Source organism: Haliotis asinina, chromosome 2 (genome assembly GCF_037392515.1).
Source record: "Haliotis asinina isolate JCU_RB_2024 chromosome 2, JCU_Hal_asi_v2, whole genome shotgun sequence".
Classification (NCBI taxonomy): Eukaryota; Metazoa; Mollusca; class Gastropoda; order Lepetellida; family Haliotidae; genus Haliotis; species Haliotis asinina.
In genome coordinates this window covers 69,685,073-69,695,056 of record NC_090281.1, presented here as the reverse complement: position 1 = coordinate 69,695,056, position 9,984 = coordinate 69,685,073, and the positions used below count along the sequence as shown (strand labels likewise).

At 39.6% G+C, this 9,984-nt stretch overlaps 1 protein-coding gene across 1 annotated transcript; it reads right to left on the bottom strand.

The window, feature by feature from the left end:
• Positions 1-822: 822 nt before the first annotated feature.
• Positions 823-9,353, bottom strand: LOC137274220 (uncharacterized). Its single transcript, XM_067807282.1, has 7 exons — positions 9,242-9,353; positions 8,221-8,261; positions 7,351-7,401; positions 4,645-4,689; positions 3,882-3,947; positions 1,581-1,769; positions 823-1,324 (listed from the first exon to the last, which is right to left on the bottom strand). Exons 2-7 carry the CDS (start codon positions 8,237-8,239, stop codon positions 1,182-1,184), a joined length of 513 nt encoding a protein of 170 aa, XP_067663383.1. The 5' UTR covers positions 8,240-8,261; positions 9,242-9,353; the 3' UTR covers positions 823-1,181.
• Between the last annotated feature and the right edge of the window lie 631 nt (positions 9,354-9,984).

Here is a 9,984-nt window from a genome sequence, read left to right as displayed (position 1 = left end):
GTTGTCAATTGCTCCCAGGGTTCGGATGCAGATGTCATCATGCACAGATTTCCACCAGACCCCCACAGTTCGTCCTAAATGGGTTACGTTTGTGTGTGTGAAGCGAGCGTTGTGGAAACCTGTAGATAATAAACTGGAAGGGTCGACACCTACCCCGCTTTCAAGATAGAAAATGCTATCTAGATTAGTTTTCATCGAGTTAAAAATGAAAACTACTTACAAGTTGCAGTAAATCATGGATGACCAATAGGATTTTGCATGACACAAGATGTAACATACCGGTAACTTGAAAATTCTTTCGCTGGAGAAAATTGTGCACTGTTGTGAAAAAGGTCGATTTATGGTAATCAAATGTCAACGTTTGTAGTTTTAATGACCATGTTCCATTTACAACGATGCTAATAAATGATTTATGTATTTGTATCCCCCAAGAGCATATGTGACTCTGTAACCAGTATTGAACTCACATTTTCTGACAGTCAACAAATAAACTATATCTGCCACATTCACCGACCCGTGAAGGTCCCGGGGTAGAATAGGCCTTCAGCAACCCATGCTTGCCATAAAAGGCGACTATGTTTGTCGTAAGAGGCGACTAACGGGATCGGGTGGTCTGACTCGCTGACTTGGTTGACACATGTCATCAGTTCCCCATTGCGCAGATCGATGCTCATGTTGTTGATCACTGGATTGTCTGGTCCAGACTCGATTATTTACAGACCGCCGCCATATAGCTGTAATATTGTTGAGTGCGGCGCAAAACATAACTCACTCACTGCCACATTCAGCAAACATTACAACTCCCAAAAAAGACACCTGAAGGACATCAAAACTATAATATTTAATCCAAAACGATTTAGCAGAAATCGCAGGCAATGAAAGCATTCACAACCGTACCATTTGAAGAAGATAAACATGAATATCCGACACACCATGAATATATACAATAAGACCCACGTACCATGACTTTGGATAACTTGGTCGTTTCAAAACGTAAGTAACAGCTGCATATTTGTAACTAAAATATCCTTGGAGTGCCTATACAATCCTGCTTTGATATGATATGACAAGATTTATATTTCTGTAGCTGCTGCACAAATCTCATCTCAGTCCGACGAGTAAAGCGTAGTTTTGACGAGTAACCCATCCAAGGTGGAACAACTGTCCAACCCACCACATATTTAATCGTCGTCCTCGTCGTCCTTAGTGCAAAAGCCTATACAGGCCAAGATGACTAGGAAGATCCACAGGGGAACCGACAACCAATAAGCGTGATAGTGCAGACGTGTATTCTCGCATGGGGAATTGACCAGCCAGGTGCTTCCTAAACAGATACAAATTATTTCTCATTTTTCTCTGCCGCAGTAATCATTTGCAATCCGCTTTACTTTGAATTTATTCATTTTATTGATAGCTACGTCTTATGTGACAAGCAGGATTTCAAATATAATGTTCAAGGAGGCTCAAACTTGTATCAATACCACACCGATATTACAGCCAGAGTGAATAAACAGATACAATATGCGTTACGATGCTGATAATTCCACAAATTAATATGATAAGTGTCCAAAGAAGCTCACCAACGATTCCCCATCCGATATAAAACAATCCAATGGCGGCACAGATAGCGATTATCAACTTTCCTCTTATCCACTTGCAGCAGCACCAACACAAGACCAGGACTGGGATGAAGACAGAGGTGGCTCCCTGGACTATCATGTAGATGGCGAGTTTGGTGTGTCCTGGGCACAGGTTGTAGTCAAGGATGCCTTGAGAAACGAGAACATCAAATATCGACGTGGGGTTCAGTGGTAGGCTTGGAAAATACATTCCTCCCCAGCTAGCACATTAACATGACAATCAGTAAGTTCGTTTTGAGGTAAGTGTCTTTTGGATTTAACATGGTCAAGCAATAATTATGGTAAGATAATCATTATCTACATTGTTAAAGAATGATACAAAGCCTAATAAAGACATAGTACTTTATGGCTGAAAACACACCACATACTCGATAGGCTTTAAACGAGTAAAATGTTACAACTGAATCGCTTATAAGTCATCACAAAATTAGTAACGTGAAGAACATTTTGGAAAAAATCATCATCAATATCAAGAGTGTTTCAATGCACTCCGGAAACTATCGTGAATTGATTAGCCGTTCCACTTGCAGCAGATCGCTCTTTACGTGTTTACTGCTTGACACGTATTCGATGAGCCTGTGAACACGTTTGAGACAAGTAGTCGGGGCAGGGAATGTAGACGAATACACTTGTTTGCTACAGGTACTTTTGGTAGATCGTGAATTAAGCACGTGCAACACACGCTGACCGTGACATGAACTTAATACCGCTTTTGTTTAACGAACACGTGTTCCAGTAGTATGATATAAAAATCAAAACACGATTCGCACGAGGAAATTGAACTTTTAATTATTTAGACGACAACCTGTTTCCCTCTTATTTCAAGTGGGATGTTCTGGGGGTCGTTCCCATATAAGCAAAGTGGGGTCATTTGTCAGGTCGTGGCTCATCTACTTCTTCTCGAGCAGTAAGACACGTCACTCGCACATACGCACGACATAATGCAGTCCACTTAATTCGAAAACAAGGATGAAGTTGGTAAAAACGATTTTATCTACAGGTTGGTTTAGGACATGACGCAGATGAACTCCGAGGAAGAGGTTGGTTTGACGTGGCATATTTTCACTTTTATTCTATGAAAACCTAGTTGAATCTTCAAAAGAGTTAATATGGACGAAGAAAGGCATACATGTAGGTGTTATTCAATGGCACGTAATTCACAAGCAGCACAATTTCAGAACGCCTCCAGGGAAAAGCACAGATGGAGCCCTTTTGGTATACGTCTATCTGATACCTCACACGTCCATTAACTGCCCATATTTGAAAGGCTATTTGGAAATTAGTGACATTATGGACATGTACTGAAATCCAACAGAAGTGCATTGATAATGGAATGTAAACAAAATGACGTTTGACAACAAACTGTGCTTGAGGTAATCGGACATCAACCGACGCACACGCACGTGCATCTCTGCCGATCACGTGATCCGCCATTAGGAAAAACACATTTTCACAAGCAAATCGCGTGAAAATGAAAAACAAAACCGTGACTGTTCCACAGCAAACCGACAGATTATTCAACTGTGTGCCCAAATCATGAACATCAGTAAACTGTTTAGTGCACATAATGGCACTTTATTCAGCACGTTATGAGAAAAGTGTTCACCTTTTTAATGTTTTAATTTGGCTACTGGTCAAGTGACCATACGGTTTTATTGTCACACTTCAAAAATTGCCTGTTAATCACATAGCCTTCGACAAACTGACACAATACGTCGTCGACCACGCCCAAGACAACCACGTCTCACGACTCCGCCCCAAGATCATTACATTTCTGCACTCATTTAAGGAACAGATTCAAGCCAACGTCTATAACAGCCACTCATGTGAGAGAAGACGCATCATTTGTTCCCAGACGTTCCTGACATCGCCTGTTTGAAATTTTAGTTTGACCCCCGACATGTCATCATTACGCTTTTTCATATCCTTTCGAACTTGATTGACAGTTTCAATGTCAGTTGAAGGAAGGTCTTTCCTTCATCCATCAAGAAGATAGCACGTTTAACCCGGTGATGTGTTTCTAAAGATTTTCAGTATACATCTATCTTTTCATGGGTTCGGGGATGAAGCTTTACAACCACAAACACGCATGTGCTTGACAAGAGTAACATGATGTACATGTGGTCGAGACATCAGAAAACATCCAAAACACATACTGTCTTCCATTACCATTGTACGATTGCCTTTTAAAACATGTCCAAGCTCCCCAAAATATGAATCATTCCAAATGGCTCATCTTACCAAACACTACCATGGCCACAGAAAGCGGAGCCAAGATAATGGACATGATGCCGACACACATGTTCGCTGAAAGAAAACAGAAAATTAATGATGCTTAAAAATAATACGTACATTGTTTCAGTGGATAGTATGCAAACATTAAAACTACTTATGTGTGTACTTACAATAACGTCCGAATCTGGTTAGGATGGTCATCCTTAAATCGAGCTCCTTAGATCGCTATGTACAGTGTTTAAGGGTATTTATTATTATTATTTTTTACAGATTAAGATAGAAACGCAGCAGAGAGGGTTCGGGTGATCCTGGCACAGTCAGGCTGGTAAAGCTCATCATTAGCTCAGGGCCCTCGCCCCCTCTACACGCAGTCCAGACAGCGAATGGGACTACTCCCAGGAAACACTGCCTAGTCGAACCCACCAAGAACTGCATTACCCAGATTGTCAGAAGGGCTGTGCTCCCGGTGGAGAACACGGGCACTCTCCTGATCTGCGCCAAGAGAGCAGGAGGTACCAAACCAAGGGCACCGAGAACAATGGGGAGCCTGACGACAGTGAACTTTGGATGCAAGCGAGACATTTCAAAGGCGAGGTCCGCATATTTATCATGCTTTTCCTGAATCTTGCCAATCACATTGCTGTCAAAAGGGACAGAAAATTCTATGACATACCGGACCTCGCCTTTGAAATGTCTCGCTTATTTTGCTTATTGTGTTTTATGACAACCAACGTTTCGATTCCTTGCTAAATGGTTACGAGTTACTTACTGCAATTGCAATGAGAATGGCGAGGCGGTGGTGCAGACTCCACGGCTGGCAACAATATAAACATATTTATTCAAAAGTGTTACGAAGTTGTAAATCTGGATTTAATAAAGTGGCAGGCATGTAAACTTTTAATCGCTTGTGTAGCCTCGCTACATACTACTCACCATGACGCCATCCTATAAGGCAACACAATAAGGTTGGATATTGCTTATTTTCATACTGTAATGTATGGCAATAGTTACAGAGGTATTGCTTATTTTCATACTGTACTATATGGCAATAGTTACAGAGATATTGCTTATTTTCATACTGTACTATATGGCAATAGTTACAGAGATATTGCTTATTTTCATACTGTACTATATGGCAATAGTTACAGAGATATTGCTTATTTTCATACTGCACTATATTGCAATAAGTACAGACATATTGCAAAACACATCGTGATATATTGACTGGAAGGTGTCTTCCAAAGTACATACATTATAAATTCATAACAGCCTCTGTTACCGTTACGCCATACTTTCAAGCTCTCCGTCCCCACTGTGTATGGCTATATGCCAGTGGTTTACAGGGGAATAAAATGATATAGGGCTTTAACGTGGAATGTTTACCTGAAATATTGCAACAAAGTTTTGCGAACATGATGTTAAAGATAATTGTGAAACACGATTTTCGTGGTCAAATGTGTTTGCGTCAACAGAATGCACTTCAATGCAGTGTGCAATCATTGCTAATGTGTTTCTAATTGTTACTAGCTAATGTGCTAATCTGTTTTCAGATTCAACTCCAATAGACACATGCGATAACGTGAACTATTGCAAAATGAAAACAAAATTATGATGACTACTTGAACTTAAAATCTCTTGTTACCTCCAAAGCTTAAAATCCTTGACTAAAGTACTCAGAAATATAAATCAAATGGTTTGGGGCGTTTATTTGTTTATTACTTCATTAAAATGTTTTTCCCCAATCGGCCTTTTAGTTTGCTCCTCCAATCATCATCCAAAATATTTTTTCACAGGTAAAACTAACAACAATTTGCACATTATATAACCTACGTCGCAATCAACAAAAGAAGTTACAACTACCTGCAGCACGGGAAGATGCATTTGAACGATTGTACAAATGACAGTCAAAGATGTGAATGGACATATGTCAACAGTCACATGTCAACTGGGATAAAAAAAATATAGGATGAATGGTACATGGCTTTTTTTCATAAAATGTACAATGGAAGCTGTCAAAAGCGGCCATCTGTCCAATCCGGCAAATTGTCTACAGTTTCATAAAATCTCAGTAACATCCGTGGCTTGTACATGTATCATCAGCTATACATACCGGTACATTGTCTAAACTGGGTAATTTCTTCAGTCCCGAAGAGTGCCGGCTTAGACAGCTTCCACTCATTCACATCTCATGTGCAAACTTATATCTTGCACCAGAATCGCACATTTTAGCTGATGAAATTTCAGGAGGTAAAATGACACTATTTAATCTCCTGTAAACTCATCTATTTCGAATGATTTAAGAAAAAGTATTTATAAAGTTTGAGAAAAACGAAAGTCATAGAATCTATAACAATCAGATTTTATTTCAGTTCAAAACGATGAAATAAACACCACAAAACAAGATATTTCTATTTCTCTGAGTATATTTGAACGTCATTATACAGTCTAACAATATGTGTAAGACTTACGTTTTTATATGTTGATAACATATCTCACTATGAAATAAACCAAATTACTAACTAATGTGAAATGGTCAGCCAGAATTTTACTAATGCATGCACGTCCGAACAGAAAAGTGTTCCATTTGAGGCCACTTAATTCCTCCAAATACCACATATGATAAGATTCAAACCCAAGTAAGCAGAAACATATTGGATAACCAAATTATTTATTCAGGAGATGCAACGTTTCGATACAGGTTCTTGTAGTTATAAAACAAGTGAGGATGCACGAATCTCTGGGATGGAGGGCAGACAATTCAAAGGGAGCCTACTCTTGATCACCCAGTATATAGCAGAACCTGAGCCACATCGCGAGACAGTCGCATCGTGAGTGAGCGAGTTAAACGTCACATCGGCAATATTGCATCCAAATCATGGCGTGAACATGCTTCACGTGGAAATGCAATATATATGTGTACTGTGACAAAAAACCTGTCGACGAATGACAGTACAACTGCCAGAATATCACAATTAAAATCAAAACTAATAGCACTGTTTCGACAGTGCAATATAAAACCTGGCTATAGATCGCCGTCAACTGAATGTAGATCACCATCCTAGGGAGCATGGGGACTTACAGTACCTTGTGCTGCCTGCATGGACCCTAGTTGGATTTACACCGTTGCTTCAGCTGCTCGCGAGTGTAAGAAATGCTAGTCACAATTAAAATAACGATTACTACGTTTAAAAAGAAGGTGGACTTAAATTTACATCGAATATTTTGGGACTTAGTACCTCCTTCAACAATACTTTTACAATACTTCAACCCCCTTTGAGGGTGCAGCCACTTACCATTCTAGTTACTAACCAAACCTACCAAACATTAAAATACAGCATGATGCTCAGTGTGTCCAGAGTTTGACTGTCATGACAACACTACATGCGCTACAACACTACAATACCCCTCGATAACAAGACATTTCAGCAAGATTTACACAGTCTACCCAACAGGACATGAAATAAAGAGTACTCACCACTCTCCGAGATCATAAATATCTGAGTGACCTGCTGGGTGGTGTGTGTCTCTGAAATACAAGTACTGTTAAGCATCCATGTATAATGTCATAGGGAGTGTTCAAGATTCAAGAATACCAGACGAAATATATGTGTCTGTTTGTGTGTCTGCCTGTGTCTGTTTTTGCTTGTACAAGACTAGACTTACGACAGTTTTACAGCACAAGCCACTCCCCCATCCCAATTGTTTTGTTCCACTCCCACGATCTCCACTTTGTTGGATCTTTTACCTTTTATGCATCACAAACTTCACGTAACAAAATATCCGCTAGAATCAAACTTAGATATTGAAGTGCATAAAATCAGTATGAAACAGTTTACTACAATTGCTTGTTGAAGTGAGGCCCCCTTCATGTTTACTGAAGGAGCTTGTTTTGGAGACATCTTTGAAAGATTAATATGAGGGTATCCTTAAAAACATCCCCAGACTAATACACTCTTATGAAAAAAGAAACTTGATATTGGGAAAAAAAATAGGAATATAACATGTGTCGGAATGATTTGAAAAACGAAACGTTGAACAAAAACGTAACCTTACACTCATAAATGAGCTATGATATCATGTTTGAATCAGTTATATGTCCTCAGTAAATAAACTCCAAAACAGGATTTCACGTTTTCTTTTGAGGGTATATACGCAATCCAAATATGTGACTGTTGATTATAGTTGGCAAAATGGCAATCGTTTTTCGTTTTCAGTAATTCTGCGAGAAACATTATATCCCAGTGTGTTCTGATGACTAGTATCTCGTTAATCGCATTGCCCAGTCACAGTATTGTGTAAAGCATACGCCCACTATATCGGGTATACGGTCAATTATGAAACTTACCGCGTACCTGTGTCGTCATGATAACTTCTCTGTTGACGCTCCTGCCGAGACAGCGACGCAACTATGAGGATTGTTATTGCACATACATGGATTTCAAACTTAGACAGATGGCTTGAGTGAGTTTAGCTTTACGCTACAATCAGCATTATTCCAGCTATATGGTCTGTAAACAATCGTGTCTGGACCAGAAAATCCAGTGATCAACAACATGAGCATCGATCTGTGCAACTGGGAACCGAAGTCAGCGAGCGTGACCACTCGATCCTATTAGTCGCCTCTTACGAAAAGCAGCGTCACCTTGGCATGGGTTGCTGAAGGCCTATTCTACACCGGACCTTCATGGGTCTAGAGAGATGGCACGCTGAGTGCTGTATGTAAGCATTCAGGTGAGATGCAACGTAAACACACATTAGGAATCTCAGGAAACAGCAGTTAACTACTCCCAGAAACAATCGCACAGACCATCACTGATCAACTGATATATCTGAGGAATCCGGAGTATCTCTCTCGCCCCGACTTGGGTTACAGAAGTCGTCGTATTTCGTTTGGAATTGATAAACATAACGGCGAAATAAATGTTATAGATGGCACATACTATGATAGTCATCTGGCCTCACGTAAAGTTCATGTACCGTCATATGGCATCGATGTGTCATTCCTTTATACGTTAGTGCCATGTTTCACATGTGATGATGAACGGGTGTTCTTAAGTGTTTCGAGGATATATGAAAATTACCTGTGCGATCTTTTCTTTTAAGTAGTATATTTACCATGTCAAAACATCAGCGAAAAAACATTCGTACCATGGGATATCAGCAGATAAGCGAAAGCCCTATTCACATCTCAGAAAATATTAAAGGAATATTCTTGCGGGGAATTTTAAAAAATAACGGCCACCTAAAAAAGTCAGTATTTTGAGAAAAGAAGTCCAAGGTAATGCAAGGGTAAAACCCAAGCTATATAGTGGTTATAGTTAGAGGAATATCGACAGTTATGGCCAGGCATATCGAATTATACATACTGTTTGCAGCAGCTCCCTCTGTTGTATCCTCTTCTGACAATGCACACGTTCTTCTCTTATTGTTTCAGTGGCGTGAGTTCGACCAGGAACGTCGATAACGTTACCGAACCAGGAACATTTGACTCGAACGACCTAATGAGATACGAACGTCAATATTATTCTACTTGCAAAAAATCGAGTTGTGCAAGGGTCATGCAGCATTATAACGAAAAAGTTCAGACATCTCAGGTCTCATTTTAAACCTTCTTAAAAACTGAGCACATTGGAACAATTCCATGTGATGCATTTTAATTCTACATCGACATATTTTGTGATAACACTCGCAGAAAAATGAGGACATTTTAATTCTTTTTGTAGAAAACCGGAAATACATTGACACAAGAAGTTTGTCATCAGTCATCGGACTATTTAAGTGTGTGCTGGATCACGTGACAAACATTAAATGTCTAGCGCACTGTCTATCCACATCGAGGGCGCCCCGTGCACATAATAAAGCATCAAACACGTCAAAATACAAGTATGTCCTTACATTTGAAACATGGATTGTTTTTAGGAAGTTGAACTTTCAAGTATACAATTTGATATTTTTCTACAGTTACAGGATATTAATTTGTCAAATAATTTATGTAAATATGTAGTTGAAGTATTCAACACGTATTCAGGGTTAATATGGGGCGATGAGATGGCCTAGTAGTTAATGTGTTCGCTAAACATGCCCAAGACCCGGACCCGAACCAGCGACG

Coding starts and splice junctions, on each gene's coding strand:
- LOC137274220 (XM_067807282.1), bottom strand. Junction 4,690..7,350: donor ATTTATGATCTCGGAGAGTG/GTGAGTACTCTT, acceptor TATTGTTGCCAG/CCGTGGAGTCTGCACCACCG. Junction 1,770..3,881: donor TGTGGCCATGGTAGTGTTTG/GTAAGATGAGCC, acceptor TCGTTTCTCAAG/GCATCCTTGACTACAACCTG.